The sequence below is a fragment of the Somniosus microcephalus genome, chromosome 2 (genome assembly GCF_052327205.1).
Source record: "Somniosus microcephalus isolate GS21.2 chromosome 2, FLI_Smic_1.0, whole genome shotgun sequence".
Taxonomy (NCBI): Eukaryota; Metazoa; Chordata; class Chondrichthyes; order Squaliformes; family Somniosidae; genus Somniosus; species Somniosus microcephalus.
This window is the reverse complement of record NC_140988.1, coordinates 295,350,799-295,370,689: the sequence shown is the minus strand read 5'-3', so window position 1 is coordinate 295,370,689 and position 19,891 is coordinate 295,350,799. Positions and strand designations below refer to the sequence as shown.

At 44.2% G+C, this 19,891-nt stretch overlaps 1 protein-coding gene across 2 annotated transcripts in view; it reads left to right on the top strand.

Moving 5' to 3' along the window:
• The window catches only part of spag8 (sperm associated antigen 8), a 76,856-nt gene that overhangs the window by 29,269 nt on the left and 27,696 nt on the right, over positions 1 to 19,891 (top strand). For both annotated transcript variants that reach the window (XM_085973320.1, XM_085973327.1), the window contains exon 3: positions 10,975 to 11,020. In XM_085973320.1, coding sequence (XP_085829446.1) covers positions 10,975 to 11,020 — 46 coding nt within the window. The remainder of the gene's footprint in view (positions 1 to 10,974; positions 11,021 to 19,891) is intronic.

Genomic DNA, 19,891 nt, shown 5'->3' with positions numbered 1-19,891 from the left:
TCACCATTTAGGAAATACTCTGCCTTTCTATTTTTTCTACCAAAGTGGATAACCTCACATTTATCCACATTATATTCCATCTGCCATGTTCTCGCCCACTTACTGAACCTGTCGAGATCCCCTTGAAGCCTCTTCACATCCTCTTCGCAACTGACACTGCCACCTAGCTTTGTATCATCAGCAAATTTGGAAATGTTACATTTAGTCCCCTCATCCAAATCATTGATATAGATTGTGAATAGCTGGGCCAGTTCTCAATCCATGGTAGTATAGTACCCCCAATTCCATGTGCCCTAATTTTGTTCACCAACCTCTTGTGTGGGACCTTATCGAAGGCCTTCTGAAAATCTATATATACCAGTTCCCCTTTGTCTACTCCACTAGTTACATCCTCAAAGAACTCCAATAGGTTTGTCAAACAAGATTTCCCTTTCATAAATCCATGTTGACTCTGCCCAATCTTACTATTAGTCTCTAAATGCCCAGTTATTGCATCCTTTATAATAGATTCCAGCATTTTCCCAACTACTGATGTGAGGCTAACAGGTCTGTGGTACCCCGTTTTCTCTCTCCCTCCTTTCTTAAATAGCGGGGTTACATTTGCTATCCTCCAATCTGCAGGAACCGTTCCAGAATCTATAGAATTTTGGAAGATGACAACCAATGCGTCCACTATTCCAATGGCCACCTCTTTCAAAACCCTAGGATGTCGGTCATCCGGTCCTTGGGATTTATCAACTTTTAGTCCCATTAATTTTGCTAGTACTGTTTTTTTACTAATAGTAATTTCTTTAAGTTCCTCATTCTCATCACACCTTTGGTTTTCTCGTATTTCTGGGATTTTTTTGTGTCTTCCCCTGTGAAGACAGAAACAAAGTATTTATTTAATTTCTCTGCCATTTCCTCATTCCCCATTATAAATTCTCCTGTCTCTGACTGTAAAGGACCTACATTTACCTTTGCCAGTCTTTTCATTTTCACATACCTATAGAAGCTTTTACAATCCGTTTTTATATTTTTCGCTAGTTTGTGCTCATATTCCATTTTCCCTTTCTTTATCAATTTCTTGCTGATTTCTAAAAAGATCCCAATCCTCAGGCTGACCGTTTTTTCTGGCAACTTTATAAGCTTCCTCCTTTGACTTAATACTAGCTTTAATTTCTTTTGTTAGCCATGGTTGGATCACTTTTCCTTTTGGGTTTTTATGCCCCAGAGGAATATATGTTTGTTGCAAATTATGCATTATTTCTTTGAATGTTAGCCATTGTATGTCCAGCTTTATACCTTTTAGTGTAGTCTCCCAATCTACCATGGCCAACTTGACCCTCATACCCTTGTAGTTTCCTCTGTTTAGATTGAAGACCTTAGTTTCAGATTGGACTACATCACTCTCAAACTTAATGTAAAATTCAATCATATTATGGTCACTTGTCCCTAAAGGCCCCTTTACCACAAGATTATTGATTAGCCCTTTCTCATTACACAGTACCAGATCCAGAATAGCCTGTTTCCTGGTTGGTCCCTCCACATACTGATCCAGGAAACCATCTCGCATGCATTCCAAGAATTCGCCCTCCACACCAATAGTAGTAATTTGATTTGCCCAGTCAATATGTAGATTAAAGTCCCCCATGATTACCGTATTGCCCTTGTTACATGCACTTCTAATCTCTTGATTGATACTGTGCCCTACATTACCATTACTGTTTGGTGGCCTATACTCAACTCCCACCAATGTTTTCCGCCCTTTGCTGTTTCTTAGCTCCACCCAAACTGATTCCAGTTCTACATCACAATCTGCCAAGCCAAGATCTTTTATCTCTACCGTACCGATCTCATCCCTTATTAACGGTGCTACGCCACCTCCTTTTCCTTTTTGTCTGTCCTTCCTAAATGTTGAGTACCCTTGAACATTCAGTTCCCAGCTTTGGTTACCCTGCAACCATGTCTCTGTAATGGCAATTACATCATACCCATTTACTTCTATTAGTGCCATTAATTCATCCACCTTGTTGCGAATGTTACGTGCATTTAGATAAAGTGCCGTCAACTTTGCCTGTTTAATATTTTTCTGCACTTTGACCCTCTTTACTGTTGGCCTTTGCTTCTGCTCCCTACTAGTTTTGCTGACTACTTTTCGAACTTGCACTTCCAGCTTTGTTTCTCTCTGTTCTGGGCCCACACTTAGGTTCCCAGCCCCCTGACAAACTAGTTTAAATCCTTCCCTACAGCACTAGCAAACCCCCCTGCGAGGATGTTGGTCCCGTTTCAGCCAAGATGTAACCCATCCAGCTTGTACAGGTCCCACCTTCCCCAGAATCGGTACCAATGCCTCAGGAATTTAAATCCCTCCCTCCTACACCATCTCTCCAGCCACGCATTCATCTGGTCTATTCTCCTATTTCTGCTCTCGCTAGCACGTGGCACTGGGAGTAATCCTGAGATTACTACCTTTGAGGTCCTGCTTTTTAATTTGTTTCCTAGCTCCCTATATTCTGCTTGCAAGACCTCGTCCCTCTTTCTACCTATGTCGTTGGTACCGATATGGACCACGACCTCTGGCTGTTCACCCTCCCCCTTCAGAATGTCCTACAGCCGCTCAGTGACATCCTTGACCCTGGCACCAGGGAGGCAACATACCATCCTGGAGTCACGTCTGCAGCCACAGAAATGTCTATCTGTTCCCCTTATGATAGAATCCCCTTTCACTATTCCCACTCTTTTTCCTCCCCTCCTGTGCAGCTGAACCACTCATAGTGCCACAGACTTGGTTCTTGCTGCATTCCCCTGAGAAACCATCTCCCCCAGCAGTATCCTAAATGGAAAATCTGTTGGAGAGGGACATGGACCCAGGGGACTCCTGCACTACCTTTCTAGTTCTTTTACTCTGTCTGGCGGTCACCCATTCCCTGTCTGCCTGTGCACTCTTTACCTGCGGTGTGACCACCTCATTAAACGTGCTATCCACGAAGATCTCAGCCTCGCGGATGCTCCACATGACTCCAGCTGCAGCTCCAGGTCCAAAACGCAGATTTCAAGTAGCTGCAGCTGGAGACACTTCCTGCACATGTGTTCGCCCTGGACATCGAAAGTGTCCCTGACTTCCCACATAGCACAGGAGGAGCACTCCGCGCTGCCAAGCTGCCCTGCTATGTCCTACCCTTAATTTACTCCCTTTACTTCCTTTAAGTTAAAGAATATTAAATACACTAGGGGCCTTACTTCACTTTAAACACTACTTACTCTAAACTAGAGACCTTACTTTTACTTTAACGACTGGATTGTAGAAATACTCACCAGATCCTACTTACCAATCAGCTCCTTCCCTTGTGCCGATGTCACTTTTAATCTCTGACGTCACTTTCGAATGTTGCCTGTTGAGGTGACTCTCGCTGCTGCTCCCAATAGCTCGGTCTGGGCCTCGAGCCTCAGGCTTTATTTCCTTGCTGCTCCTTCGCCTGCTCCCTCACAGGTCGGTCCGCTCTCGCTGCTGCTCCCAATAGCTCAGTCTGGGCCTCGAGCCTTGGGCTTTATTTCCTTGCTCCTCCTTCACCTGCTCCCTTACAGGTCGGTCCGCTCTCGCTGCTGCTCCTAATAGCTTGGTCTGGGCCTCGAGCCTCGGGCTTTATTTCCTCGCTCCTCCTTTGCCTGCTCCCTCACAGGTCGGTCTGCTCTCGCTGCTGCTTCATACACAGATTACCCTCATGATCCCTAATAGGCCCTACCCTTTCTTTAGCTATCCTCTTACTCTTAATATATTTATAAAACATCTTTGGGTTTTCCTTGATTTTACTTGCCAAGAATTTTTATGCTCTCTCGTTGCTTCCCTATTATCCTTTTTAATTGCACCCCTGCACTTTCTGTACTCCTCTAAAGATTCTGGAGTATTTAGCCCTCGGTATCTGTCATACGCCTCCCTTTTTTCCTTTATCCTACCCTGTATGTCCCTAGCCATCCAGGGGGCTCTAGATTTGTTAGTCCCACCTTTTTTCTTTAAGGGCACATATTTGGTCTGAACCCTCCGGATCTCCTCCTTGAAGGCTCTGACACTAATTTACCTTCAAATAGCTGTTTCCAGTCCACTATGGCTAAATCCCCTCTGAGCATAGCAAAATTTGCTTTTCCCCAATTTAGAATTTTTATTCCTGGTCTATCCTTGTACTTTTCCATAATTACCTTAAATCTAACAGAATTATGGTCACTAGCACCAAAATGCTCCCCCACTGATACGCCTTCTACCTACCCAGCTTCATTCCCTAAAATTAAGTCCAGAATTGCTCCTTCCCTTGTTGGGCTTGCTACATACTGGCTAAAAAAGTTCTCCTGGATGCATTTTAGGAATTCCGCACACTCTATACCCTTCACACTAATTTTATCCCAGTTAATATTGGGGTAGTTGAAATCCCCTACTATTACTGCCCTATAGTTTTTGCACTTCTTAGAAATTTGTCTACATGGAAGCATAGAAACTTAGAAGATAGGAGCAGGAGTAGGCTATTTGGCCCCTCGAGCCTGCTCCGCCATTCAATGAGATCATGGTTGATCATCCAAATTCAGTAACCTGTTCCTCCATATCCCTTGATCCCTTTAGCCTTAAGAAATATATCCAACTCCTTCTTGAATATATTTAATGAATTGGCCTCTACTGCCTTCTTTGGCAGAGAATTCCACAGGTTTACCACTCTCTGGGTGAAGAAATTCCTCCTCATCTCTGTTCTAAATGGCTTACCCCTTATCCTTAGACTGTGACCCCTGGTCCTGGACTCCCCGACCATCAGGAACATCGTTCCAGCATCTAGTCTGTTTAGCCCTGTTAGAATTTTATAAGTTTCGATGAGATCCCCTCTCATTCTTCTAAACTCCAGCGTGTACAAGCCCAATCAACCCAATCTCTCCTCATACGTCATTCCTGCCATCCCAGGTATCAGCCTGGTGAATCCTCGCTGCACTCCTTCCATGGCAAGAACATCCTTCCTCAGATAAGGTGACCAAAACTGCACACAGTACTCAAGATGTGGTCTCACCAAGGCCCTATACAACTGCAGCAAGACATCCTTGTCCCTATACTCAAACCCTCTTGCTACGAAGGCCAACATACTATTTGCCTTCTTAACTGCCTGCTGCACCTGCATGCTTACTTTCAGCGACTGGTGCACAAGGACGCCCAGGTCTCGTTGCACTTCCCCTTCTCCCAATCCATTGCCATTCAGATAATAATCTGCCTTCCTGTTTTTGACACCAAAGTGGATAACCTTGCATTTATCCACGTTATATTGCATCTGCCATGCTTCTGCCCAATCACCCAACCAGTCCAAATCATACTGGAGTTTCTCGGCACCCTCCTCACAGCACACACGCCCACCCAGCTTTGTGTCTTCTGCAAACTTGGAGATATTACACCTAGTTCCCTCGTCCAGATCATTAATATATATTGTGAATAGCTGGGGTCCAAGGACCAATCCTTGCGGTACCCCACTAGTCACTGCCTGCCACTCGGAAAAAGAGCCGTTTATTCCAACTCTTTGCTTTCTGTCTGCCAACCAGTTCTCTATCCAAGTCAGTACCTTGCCCCCAATCCCATGTGCCTTAATTTTACACGCTAATCTCTTATGCGGGACCTTATCGAAAGCCTTTTGAAAATCCAAATACACCACATCCACTGGTTCTCCCTTATCTATTTTACCAGTTACATCCTCAAAAAATTCCAGTAGATTAGTCAAGCACGATTTACCTTTTGTAAATCCATGTTGACTTTGTCCGATCCGGTCACTTTTTTCCAAGTGCTCTGCTATTACATCCTTTATAATGGACTCTAGCATTTTCCCCACTACCGATGTCAGGCTTACCGGTCTGTAATTCCTCGTTTTCTCTCTACCACCCTTTTTGAACAGTGGGGTAACATTAGCTACCCGCCAATCCATGGGTACTGTTCCAGAGTCTATCGAATTTTGGAAGATGACCAGCAATGCATCTACTATTTCTAGGGCCACTTCCTTAAGTACCCTAGGATGTAGATTATCAGGCCCTGGGGATTTATCGGCCCTCAATCCCATCAATTTCCCTAACACCATTTCCCTACAAATACTGAATACTGTCAGTTCCTCCCTTTCATTAGACCCTATATTCCCCAACATCTTTGGGAGTTTATTTGTGTCCTCCTTTGTGAAGACAGAACCAAAGTATGTATTTAATTGGTCTGCCATTTCTTTGTTCCCCATTATAAATTCCCCTGATTCTGACTGCAAGGGACCTACGCTTGACTTCACCTATCTTTTTCTCTTGACATATCTATAAAAGCTTTTACAATCAGTTTTTATGTTCCCTGAAAGCTTACTCTCATACTCTATTTTCCCTCTCTTAATTAATCCCTTTGACCTCCTTTGTTGGATCCTAAACTGCTCCCAATCCTCAGGTTTACTGCTTTTTCTGGCCAATTTATATGTCCTCTCCTTGGATCTTATGCTATCCCTAATTTCTCTTGTTAGCCACGGTTGAGTCACCTTTTTTGTTTTATTTTTATGCCAAACTGGGATGAACAAATTCTGTAGTTCATCCATGTGATCTTTGAATGTTTGCCATTGCCCATCCACTGTCAACCCTTTGAGTGACATTCCCCAATCAATCCTACCCAACTCGCACCTCATACCATCGTAGTCTCCTTTTTTTAAATTCAGGACCCTAGTCTCTGAGTCAACTATTTCACTCTCCACCTTAATGAAGAATTCTATCATATTATGATCGCTCCGACCCAAGGGGCCTTGCACAACAAGATTGCTAATTAATGCTTTCTCATTACATAATACCCAGTCTAAGATGGCCTGGTCTCTAGTTGGCTTCTCGACATATTGGTCCAGGAAACCATCCCGTATACACTCCAGAAATTCTTCCTCCACAGTATTGTTACTATTTTGGTTAGCCAGGTCTACATATTTGTTCTTCTATCTCCGTCTCACTGTTTGGGGGTCTGTAGTACACTCCCAGCAGTGTGATCGCCCCTTTTTTGTTTTTCAATTCGACCCATATGGCCTCGTTTGATGATCCCTCCAACATATCATCCCTACTCACAGCTGTAATAGTTTCTTTAATCAATACCGCGACCCCCCCTCCCTTTTTACCTCCCTCTCTATCCCGTCTGAAAATCCTGTAACCAGGGATGTTGAGCTGCCATACCTGCCCCTCTTTCAGCCACGTCTCTGTAATAGCTACAATATCATAGTCCCAAGTATCTATCTGTGCCCTCAGCTCATCTGCCTTGTTCACTATACTCCTTGCATTGAAATATATACCATTTAGTACAGGTAAACCTCCTTGTTGACTACTATCTAGCCCTTGATTTCGCTGTCCTTCCAATTTACTTTCTACATTTTTGTTTTCCAATTCCAGTTTTTCTTCCCTCCCTATTGACTCTATACTTAGGTTCCCATCCCCCTGCCAAGCTAGTTTAAACCCTCCACAACAGCACTAGCAAACCCTCCCGCAAGGATATTGGTCCTGTTCCCGTTGAGGTGCAACCCGTCTGGCTTGTAGAGGTCCCACCTCCCCCAGAAACGGTTCCAATTTCTCAGGAATCTAAAGCCCTCTCTCCTACACCATCTCTCCAGCCATGCATTCATCTGCTCTATCTTCCTATTTCTGTACTCACGAACATGTGGCACTGGTAGTAATCCGGAGATTACTACCTTTGAGGTCCTGCTTTTTAACCTCTTTCCTAGCTCCCTAAACTCTGCCTGCAGGACCTCATCCCTCTTCCTACCTATGTCGTTGGTACCGATATTGACCACGACCTCTGGCTGTTCACCCACCCTCCTCAGGATGCCCTGCAGCCGTTCAGTGACATCCTTGACCCTGGAACCAGAGAGGCAATATACCACCCTGGAGTCAGGTCTGCAGCCGCAGAATTGCCTGTCTGCTCCCCTAACTATTGAATCCCCTATCACTATTGCTCTCCCTCTCCTCTTCCCCCCTGCCTGTGGACTTGGCTCTGGCTGCACTCCCCAGAGGAACCATTGCCCTCACCAGTACTCAGCACCAAATACTGGTTGGTGAGCAAGATGGACTCAGGGGACTCCTGCACTACCTGCCTGGTCCTCCTCTTCTGTCTGACGGTCACCCATTCCCTCTCTGCCTGCACACTCTTAAGCTGTGGGGTGACCACCTCCCGAAACATACTATCCACGTAGCTCTCAGCCTCACGAATGCACAGCAGTGACTGCAGCCGCTGCTCAAGCTCCATAACCCGGTGCTCGAGCTGCTGTAGCTGACGACATTTCCTGCACATGTGGTTGTCCAGACCACGGGAGGTGTCCAGAACTTCCCACATGGCACAGGATGTGCATTCCACGGGTGTGAGCTGCCCTGCCATACCTCTAATTAACAGACTGTTTACTAACCTAGCTGGAATAAACTTAAAAACTTTAAGAAAGCCAAGTAAAAACACTTACCAGATACTCACCAATCAGCTCCCTCTTTTTGAATGTTTAGTTTTTAATCCCGGCTCTTAATTTAAACCAATGCCCAAGATAAAGAGAGAAATACTGACCAACCAATCACTTTCCTGCTTTCCTGTGACATCACTCCTTGTTTTTGTTGTCAGGTCCGCTACCTCCGCTCTCGGGCCTCGCTCTGCCACGCTCTTCACAGGAAACTTTGGTTTATCCGGAGGTTAACTGTCCGGAATTCTCGAGCCACCGGCAAAAATCAGGAGCCGTTTCGTTAGGTTTTTTTTCTTTTCGTTGCTTTTTTTTCACCAGTCAGGCGCTGCAAGGTCTCGCTGAAGCTGTTGCTAAGCTACAGAGATGCTTGCAAGGTACGGCCGACTGTTTAGAAGCTGTTGCTAAGCAACAGGGTTTGTTGCCAGATACGGAGCTCAAAATCTCCGTATGTTTCAACATTAGCGCTGGTTTGTCCGGCAATTTTGATGGGACGGCAACAGCTCGGTCCCGTCGGTGCTGGATAGCACAAAGTTTCCTGTATATCCTCAGGCTCTGTTCTCGCTCCCTCTCGGGTCTGCTGCCTCCTACGGATGACCAAAAAATTGATAAAAAGGGAGAAAATAGAATATGAGAGTAAACTAGCAAGAAATATAAAAATAGATGGTAAGAGCTTCCACAAGTCTATAAAAAGGAAGAGAATAGCAAAAGTAAGCATTGGTCCCTTAGAGGCTGAGACAGGTGAAATTACAGTGGGGAATAAGGAAATGGCAGAGACTTTAAACAAATATTTTGTATCTGTCTTTTCAGTAGAAAACACAAAAAGCATACCAAAAATAACGGGGAACCAAGGGGCTAATAAGAGTGAGGAACTTAAACTAATTCATATCAGTAGAGAAAAAGTACTTGAGAAACTAATGGGACTAAAAGCCGACAAATCCCCTGGACCTGATGGCCTACATCCTAGGGTTTTAAAAGAGGTAGTTACAGAGATAATGGATGCATTGGTTGTGATCTTCCAAAATTCTCTCCTCATAGGACAACCCTCTCATTCTGTTCCTTCATCACCCTTCCTTCATCATCGCTGAGTCAAAATCCTGGAACTCCCTCCCTAACAGCACTGTTGGGAGTAGCTTCACCACGTGGACTGCAGCGGTTCAAGAGGCGGCTCACCACCACCTTCTCAAGGGCAATTAGGGATGGGCAATAAATGCTGGCATTGCCAGCGACGCCCACATCCCAGGAATGAATTAAAAAAAAATTCTGACTGCACAGTTAGAAGCATCATTTTGAATGCTGCAAGCTTTGTACTTATTAATGAATAATAAATTGATTTAAGTGTGCTTTTGTGAAGTGTACAATGGAGAGTTCATTTTATGAATGCATGCCATCAAATTAATTATAATTAAAATTAATTATACAAATGCAAGCGCCCAGTGTGGGTGAGTCTCCTCATCAGGAATATGCATTTGTAAAGTTTACCCTTTTATGTCTCTAAATTAGACCTGTGACATATTGTGGCGAGTACTTTGTAAAAATGCTCAAATATGCTCAAAAAAAGGCATTTTCACTTCCTTTGGGACTTTTTAGTGCAACATTGTGGTATTTAGGTGGCAAATCACACTCCATCCAATAACTAGACATTGCGTAGGATTCGTTGTGAGACATTTCAGTGCATTGCGTTTATGTATGTGCAAATACATGTATATGTGGGTTCATGAATAGAATGAGGAAGCAAGGATGTGTGTGGGGGGAAAATGTTTGCACGTGGCTGAGTAGACATGTGTGAAATTAGCTTTTATATAGCTAATGTTGCTATCCAGTAGCAGATAAACAATTGGGCCTGAAATTACAGTGGTTTCGACAGTGTATGCACAGTGTACACTAATTACACTCAGTAATAAGTACAAAGCTTGCGGAAGGCCCCGCAAGTTCCAAGTTGTCGCAAGCGCTGCACATGCGCGAAAACCTGGAAGTTGCGTTCTGTCAAATATCGCATTGACAGATCGTTCGCATCCACTGCAAAACCACTTTCACTGGCACAGTGTTGAGCTATTTCCCAACTACCAGCGAATGTCCACGAAACCCTTACACCGGGTAAAAGCAGATGTAAGGCCTTTTACCAGGCGTAAGGGTTAAAATAAATGTTAAAATAGAATTTTAAAAATGATTAAAACATACATATACATTTAAAATTAGCTTAGGTAAATTTTGGCTCATTTTAAAATGTTTAAATTTATTTCCAAAAAATTATTTTTTTATTTTAAATGCTTAATTAAAGGGTCTTTTAATTAGTTTTGGACACGGGAACATTTATTTTTATTTAAGTGGTGTGAATTCTTATTCGGAATTTGTATTTGAACTCTTGGCTACAGTGAATAATTTGCCTGGATCAATTTTGTCAATCTCTTTGATATTCTTAAACAATAAATTAGATTCTACCATACACTGATAATAATCCTGTATACGTAAATGGCGCTAAAATTAACTTGGCAGGTATATATGGTTGTGCTAGACTTGTAATCGCCTTTTGTTTTTTGTACAGGAATAAAGAAACAACTTGTTGAAAAGTACCTGTGTCACAAGATAAGGTAATTGCAGGGGTGCGGTGGGTGGGCGGGGGTTGGTGCAAAATGGTGAGAGGGAATTATTTAATTTATCTGACATATTAAAATCTATTTTGTTCCGAATGCTGAGCAAAAATAGCTCTTTCTAGCTATATTGTACCACAACATTTCTGTCAAAATTCATATTGATTATTTTCAGTCCTAAATTGCTAATATTTTGACCTGATACAAGCTTGTCTTCCAAGGGGCTTCATTTCCCTCTTTGTGCAAAAAAAGGTTAATAACTCTCTTCATCATTTCTTTTTAGATGCTAACAAAATGACAGGTCTACTTGCCTTTTAAATGGTCAATTTTAGACTTTGCAATTCTGATTGTGGTAATTACAAAAAAGGTTAATCAATAAATATTTGTAATTTTGAGACAATTAACATTTTTTTATTCATTCTCGGAATGTGGGCATCGCTGGCAAGGCTAGCATTTATTGTCCATCCTAAGTTATCCGGAGAAGGTGATGGTGGGCATCTTCTTCAACACTGCAATCCACGTGGTATTATTTGTAGCAGTTTGATACAGCTGTGTGGCTTGCTAGGCCACTTCAGAGGGCAGTTAAAAGTCAACCACGTTGGCGTGGGACTGGAGTCACATATAGGCCAGAACGGTTAAAGACAGTAGGCCGGAGTTTGCGGTGGGTAACAACAATGAACTAACAGCGTTCGCCATTATTACCAATTTGAAACTGACCGCAACTTCAGGATGTAACGCATGCGCCTCTAAACGCAGAAATCCTGACGTTGCGGTCAGTCATTCACTGCTCCGGCACTGGCTGCGCTGTGGCTACCCCACCCCCCACTGCCAGCAATGTGAAACTGATGAAAACTTGGGCTTTTCTGCGGTAATATCCCTCTTAAATACTCCATTAAATGTTAAGCCTTGTTGTAATAGGTGTAACTGCGGTTTTAACAGCATAGTGACTGCTAAACATAAGTTATGGCCATGAAAAACTAATTTTAATTTTGTGGAGTGTCAAATTTCTCAATTATGATAATTTTTTTTAAAGTTTGTTCATGTTATTTCAGGTTCTACCTTATCCCCATGTGAGCCCAATCTTTGTTTCGTTCTCTATAATATTTTTAAAAAGTTAGACGAAAAGGAGCTTCTTCACTTCCTGGTTCCCGGTCTGTGAGAGTTCTGCAATGTGATTGGCTGTTTAGACAGCTTGTTGACATCACAGCAGCATCGCACTAGGGAATTCCCACTACGGAGCGCTGAAATCACTCAAATGTCGAAAAAGTCAAACTTCTCGCCACAGACATCGCGAGATCTCTGTGGGCAGCTTTCTTCAGGGCCAGCGGCAAACGCCTTTGCTTCACCGCTGATCGCTAATTCTGGGCCAGTAGGTTTCCTTCCATAAAGAACATTAGTAAACTAGTTGGGTTATTACAAGAATCCAACAGCTTCATGGTCACTTTTACTGATACCAGTTTTTTATTTCCAGATTTTTTTAACCTGGTGTAAATAGTGCAGAATTTTGGTAATCGAGCTATAGAGAGTGAAAATTGAGAAAATTCCAATTCACCCAAAAGCCCCGCATGCAGATAGAACCGTTTTTTTTTTCAAATGTATAGCATGGTAATACATGGCCTTCGCTTTAAACTTGTGCAGTCAGTTCAGCGCTTTAAAGCAACTAACAACTAGAAGTATGTATTCTCATTGAAACACAAAAGAGAGTTCATTGTTGGATGTATACAGGTCACTCCTCTTAATTTGAATTCTATAATCATTTAAATTTTTTGAACACCGAATTCCCGCTTTCCTGTGTTTTTACATTGATTCATTTAAATTACTGGAGAATTCAAACTTTTAATGACTTTGAATGACCAGGAGTAGACTGTAAACTGAAACTAAGTTTACTAAGAAAGGGAATATGTGTCTTTCCATGTTCTCCACCCTCTCTCCAAAAAAACAAGTTCATTTTATTTTACTTCTCCTTTAACAGTAATATACTTTTATATATTCTTGCCTCTGAGAAAGATGAGAGCATTTTTTTAAATATACAAATTTTTAAAATATTGTCTTATGGAAAAAAAACTTACCCACTCTGTTGGATCCGTGGTTCAGTGGATATGCTATTATTAAATAATCACACGGATGCTGTACATTAACAATAAACAGGTCTTTACTGGAGGAGGGTAGCCTCTAGACTGGGGGTACAGAGGCATGCGCAATGCTTATATACCGATGTGGTCACTGCCGGTACTACAGTATACAGGAGCTGTAAAAGTAGTTCTGACTTAAAGGCACATACACTACAATTCCTCCCCTTTTAGATTAGTAATACCCCTAATATTCAAAGAACAATTAACATTTCAACATGTACATTAAACAACAAAAGTCCATTTATAGATTCAGTTTTTGGGGTGGCTTCCTGACCCTTTCGGGATAGCGCCTTTCCGGAGGTTCTTGTTCTTGGTGCAGAGGCGATTCTGACCCCTTTTTATCAGGTAGTTCATCGGGTTCCACTGCTACTGGGTCTGAAGTAGATGCTACCGGTATGTCAGGTTCATCCCCAGGTACTCGAGACATGAGGTTGACGCGTTCCTGTGACGCTAAGATCTGATCGACGTGGCATCTCACAATGTTCTCCCCGACATCCACTGTATACATTAATGGTCCCTGCCTTGTACATATCGTTCCGGGTTGCCATTTCTCTGTTCGATAGTCACGGGCCAAGACTGGTTGCCCTACATTGAAGCTCCTTGTCGGCTTCTCATTGATGTGCTGGAATTGTTTGTCCTCAACATTTCTTCGCACATTTGGTCTGAGCAAGTCCAGACGAGATCTCAACCTTCGGTTAAAGAACATCATGGCCGGGGTCTGGTTGGTAACTGCATGTGTCGCGTTTCGGTAGGCTAATAAGAAATTGTCCATCTTATGCTGTAGTGGAATTTCATCGTCGCACATGGCCTTTATCGCCTTCTTAAAGGTTTGTACGAACCTCTCAGCCAATCCATTTGTGGCTGGATGATACGGGGCGGATGTGTAATGCCTTACCCCATTCCTTTTCATAAATTTTTGGAACTCGTCGGACACAAACTGTGGTCCATTATCAGAGCAAATCTGCTCTGGCAAACCGTTTCTGGCAAATATGGTCCGTAGGACTGCAATCGTTTTCTCTGTAGTGGTTGAAGACATTTTTATCACCTCAGGCCACTTTGAATGAGCATCCACTGCTATTAAGAACATTGAGACCATGAATGGACCAGCGAAATCAATATGCACCCGTTGCCATGGAGAGGAGGGCCACTCCCATGGGTGTAGAGGGGCATGTGGTGGTGCATTTTGGACCTTCTGGTATCCTAAGCAGCTCTTAGTTAGGTCTTCGATTTGTTGATCGATTCCCGGCCACCACACATAAGCCCTAGCAAGGCTTTTCATTTTCACTCCCCCCAGATGACCTTCATGCAGCTCATTTAGCACTCTCTCCCTTAACTTGGGTGGAATCACCACTCTGGATCCACACATCACTGTCCCCTGGCATACTGACAGCTGTTCTCTTCTGGATGAGAATGCTGGCAACAGTGAGTCGCCATGTGTTGGCCATCCCCTCACCGTCAATTCATATACCCGTGACAGCGTCGGATCATTGCGGGTCTCCTTCTCTATATCTGCGTTTGTTACTGGCAATCGTTCAATTATTGACGAATAAAATACCTCGATAGGGTCCACTGCTGGTGCTTCCTCCACAGTAGGCAGTGGCAGGCGCGATAGCCCATCAGCGTTCCCATGCTGTTTCGTGCCTTTATATTCTATTTCATATTGATTCGCCCCTAGAAAGAGGGACCATCTTTGTAACCGCTGTGCAGTTATCACTGGAACGCCCTTCTTAGGATTAAAGATGGAGACAAGTGGTTGGTGGTCAGTCAGCAAGGTGAACTTCTGCCCATGCAGATAGTGGTTGAATTTTTTTACTCCCCATACTAGGCTGAGGGCCTCCCTGTCAATCTGGGCATAGTTGCGCTCGGCTGAGGTTAGTGACCGAGACGCAAAGGCTACTGGCCTCTCCAACCCATCTGGGAATTTGTGCGACAGCACCGCTCCAATACCATAGGGTGATGCATCACATGCCAAACGAATTGGTAGTGCTGGGTTGAAATGGGCCAACACCTCTTTTGATGTGATCAATTCTTTACACTTCTGGAAAGCTCGTCTACGTTCGTCATCCCACTTCCATGGTACCCCTGTTTGCAGTAGGGTGTTCAGCGGGTGTAATACCGTAGACAAATTTGGTAAGAACTTGTGGTAGTAGTTTACCAGCCCGAGGAACGACCTCAGTTGTGACACATTTTCCGGTGCTGGAGCCTTGACTACTGCCTCAATATTTTCAGGGGACTTATGTAACCCCTCTTCATCGATGACGTGGCCACAATACGAGATCTGTTTCTGGAAAAACTCGCACTTGTGGCGATTAGCTCGTAGCCCATACTCCTTTAATCTGGTGAGCACCTTCTCCAAGTTGGCGAGGTGATCACCGTCATTTTCGCCCGTGACCAAGGTGTCGTCCAAATAACACTGGGTCCCTGGAATCCCTTACAGGACCTGACCCATCGCCCTTTGCCAGATAGCCGGAGCCGAGGCTACTCCAAACACCAGCCGGTTGTATTGATAGAGACCTTTATGAGTGTTGATCATAAGGTAATGTTTCAAAGCTTCTTCTACCTCCATTTGCAAGTACGCCTGGGCTAGATCAATTTTGGTGAAGCTTTTACCTCCAGATAGCGAGGCGAAAATATCCTCAATTCGTGGAAGCGGATATTGCATCGTGTGAAGGACTGGGTTCACTGTCACCTTAAAATCCCCACAGATGCGGACCTTCTTTGGTTCCCCAGGCGTATTATTCAACGACCTCTTCATTACAGGAATGATGGGTGTAGCCCACTCGCTCCAGTCCACTTTGAACAGTACTCCTGAACATTCCAACCCTTCCAGCTCTGCTTCAACAGCTGGTCTGATCGCATAAGGCACTGGTCTGGCCTTCAGAAACTTTGGGCTTGCATTTTCCTCTATTTTAATCATTGCTGTTATTCCTTTTAGTGTTCCTAGTCCCTCCTGGAACACTTCTTTTGCGTCAGTTAGCATTTTTGACAGTCGTCCAGGTGTGACGCCGTCATCCTTTTTGGGGTCAACCTTCAGTGCCTGTATGGAGTGCCAATCTAATTGTATCTTCCGGATCCATTCACGTCCTAGCAGTGGTGGTCCTCCATTTGGCAATACATATATATCCATTTTAGGTATTTCCTGGCCTTTATATGTCACTTTCACCCTTATTTTTCCTTTGGGGCAGACTTTTTGCCCCGTATACGTCTTCAAGACAATCTCTGTAGCTTTCAAGGGTATGTGTGAAAATAGCCGCTTGTAGTCTCTTTGATTTATGACTGTTAGAGCTGACCTTGTGTCCAATTCCATTTTCACTTGGATTCCGTCTATGTTGAGTGTAACCCAGATAGTCTGGTGGTCCTCCATTTCTGTTACCTTATGTAGTTTCAGACAACCCAGCGCCTTGCTTCCGGAGTCTGTGTCACTTTTCTGTTCGTCTGAACCACTGTCCATCACCTGGTGTACCTTTTTGTACTTCTCCTGTGGAGATTTCTTACTGTTGGTTTTCTTCCCAGTCCTGCAGACTCTTGCTATGTGCCCTGTTTTCCCACACTGTCTGCACACTTGGTCCTTGAACCAACAATCTTTCTGGTCATGTGTTGTTCTGCCGCAGCGATAGCACTTCCCTGTTCCATAGGACATTTCATTGGTGCCATATTCTTGTGGTCTCCGTTGTATCTCTGCAGCGCCCCTTGCGGCTGCTTCGTGTGATACTGCCATACTGAAAGCTTTGTCCAGCATAAGGTCCTTTTCTGATAGAAGCCATTTCTGGGTTCCTTCACTTTGTAGCCCACACACAAACTTGTCCCTTAACGTATCTGCTAGTCCCGCTCCAAACTGGCAGTGTTTCGATAGCTTGCGCAGTTCCGTTAGGTACTCAGCATTGCTTTCGTCTTTGTGTTGGTTCCTTTTATGGAACTTAAATCGTTCTGCTATCAGCAGCGATGTAGGGTTTAAGTGGTCCTGTAGGATTTCTACTATGCTTTCAAAATTCTTGTTTACCGGCTTCTCTGGGGTTATTAGATTTTGCAGTAACCCATAAGTTTTTGCACCCATGGAATTTAACAGAACCAGTGCTTTATTAGCATCTGGCACTTCATTCGCCCTGCAGTACACCTCAATATGTTCCACATATGTCGCCTGTAAAGTCTGCAGGTATTATGGCGAATTAATACACAGACTACAAGAGTAACTTTAACAGGACTTTACTATTCGAAGGTCAGGGCGAATCTGCCCAATAAATCCTGACACAGCACTTATATACCGGTGTGGTCACCGTCGGTATTACAGTATACAGCAGCCAAGATAAATTAGTGCCACACCTAAAATAGTTCTCTTAAAGGTGGACGGTTACATGCAATAGTTCTCTTAAAGGTAGAACAGTTACATACACTACAATCCTCCCTTTTTAGCTTACAACATACTTATTCCCCATTAACATAACATCATAACATATATATACAACTTATGCAAAACAGTTCACAGATTCAGTCTCTCTGGAGGCTTCCTGACTCTGTCCGGATAACGCCTCGGTGGTGTAGTAGTTTTCGGCGGGGTAGTAGGTTCTTCTGGCAAGGTCGATTCGGCTTGAAGGACAGTGTCAGGTTCATCTGATTCCAGTATTACCAGATCGGAGGTAGGTGCTCTGGGTATCTCTGCTTCAACATTAGCCGTGCAAGGTTGTGGAGTAGGTTGGTCCTTTGTGGATGACCCTATGATCTGGTCAACATGGCGCCTTATTATGCTGTCACCAATGTGCACGGTATACATCAGCGGCCCTAGCCTTTTCCCAATAGTTCCAGGCTGCCATTTCTCGGTACGGTAGTCCCGGGCCAAAACTTGTTGACCTATCTGAAAGGATCTAGTTGGCCTTTCATTCATGCCCTGAAATTGCCGGTTCTCTACGTCCCTTCTGACGTTTGGCTTAATCAAATCCAGCCGGCATCTTAGTCTTCTATTGAAAAACATCATGGCGGGAGTTTGGTTTGTGACCGCATGTGTTGCATTCCTGTACGCTAACAAGAAGTTATCTACCTTATGTTGTAGGTTGATGTCTTCATTACCCATGGCCTTTATGGCCTTCTTGAAGGTCTGGACAAACCTTTCAGCTAATCCATTGGTGGCGGGATGGTATGGGGCTGACGTGTAGTGCTTGACCCCATTCCTTTTTAAGAACTTCCTGAATTCTTCGGACACAAATTGCGGTCCATTATCAGAACAGATCTGTTCCGGCAGCCCATTCCTGGCAAATATGGTCCTTAATACTGTGATGGTTTTTTCCGTGGTGGTGGAGGACATCTTTATTACCTCCGGCCACTTGGAGTGTGCATCCACCGCGATTAGAAACATTGAGTCCATAAATGGACCAGCAAAGTCGACGTGTACCCTTTGCCAAGGAGATGAGGGCCACTCCCATGGATGCAGAGGAGCTTGTGGTGGCGCGTTTTGGACCTCCTGGCATCCTAGACAGCTTTTGGTTATTTCTTCGATGTCTCCATCAATACCTGGCCACCACACAAACGCTCTTGCTAGGTTCGTCATTTTCACTCCACCCAGATGCCCCTCGTGAAGCTCCTTTAGCACCTTATGCTGAAGTTTGGGTGGAATCACCACTCTAGATCCACACATCAAGGTTCCTCGGCACACTGACAGCTGTTCTTTTCTTTGCGAAAATGCGGGCAGCGTTGGTTCGCCATGTGCTGGCCATCCCTCCACTGTTAAATCGTAGACTCGTGAGAGAGTCGGGTCATTTCTTGTTTCATTTTCGATCATCGAATTTGTTACTGGTAGACATTCCACTATGGATGAGTGGAACATCTCTACCGGGTCCACTGTAGCCGCCTCTTCTACTACTGGCAACGGTAGGCGCGATAACCCATCAGCATTTCCATGCTGTTTGGACCTTTTGTATTCGATGTCATATTGGTGTGCCCCAAGTAACACGGACCACCTCTGTAGCCTTTGCGCTGTCATAGTGGAAACGGCCTTGTTAGGGTTGAATATGGACACCAACGGCTGGTGGTCTGTCAGTAATGTGAACTTCTTGCCCTGCAGGTAATGATTGAATTTCTTTACTCCTCACACAAGGCTGAGGGCCTCCCTATCTATCTGAGCATAATTTCGCTCAGCGGAGGTCAATGATCGGGACGCAAATGCGACTGGCCTTTCCGAGCCATTTGGTAACTTGTGTGAAAGTACTGCTCCAATTCCATAAGGGGAAGCATCACAAGCTAGACGAAGAGGTAACGTTGGGTTGAAATGAGCCAACGCTTCCTCAGAGGTAATCAACGCCTTGCTTCTGCGAAAGGCCTTCTTACAGTCCTCGCTCCACTTCCATGGTACTTCTTTCCGCAACAGAGCATTCAGCGGATGCAGCACCGTGGATAGATTTGGCAGAAACTTGTGGTAATAATTAATCAACCCCAGAAACGATCTCAACTGTGATACATTTTCCGGAGCGGGGGCCTTCACGACAGCTTCTATCTTGTCAGGTGACTTGTGCAGCCCCTCTTGGTCAATGACATGACCGCAGTACGAGATCCGTTTCTGGAAGAACTCACATTTCTGGCGATTAACTCGAAGGCCATATTCCTTCAACCTGGTGAGCACCAGTTTCAAATTTGCGAGGTGTTCCTCCTCGTCCTCTCCTGTAATCAGGATATCGTCCAAGTAACACTGAGTGCTTGGAATACCCTGTAAGACCTGCTCCATGGCCCTCTGCCAAATTGCTGGAGCCGAAGC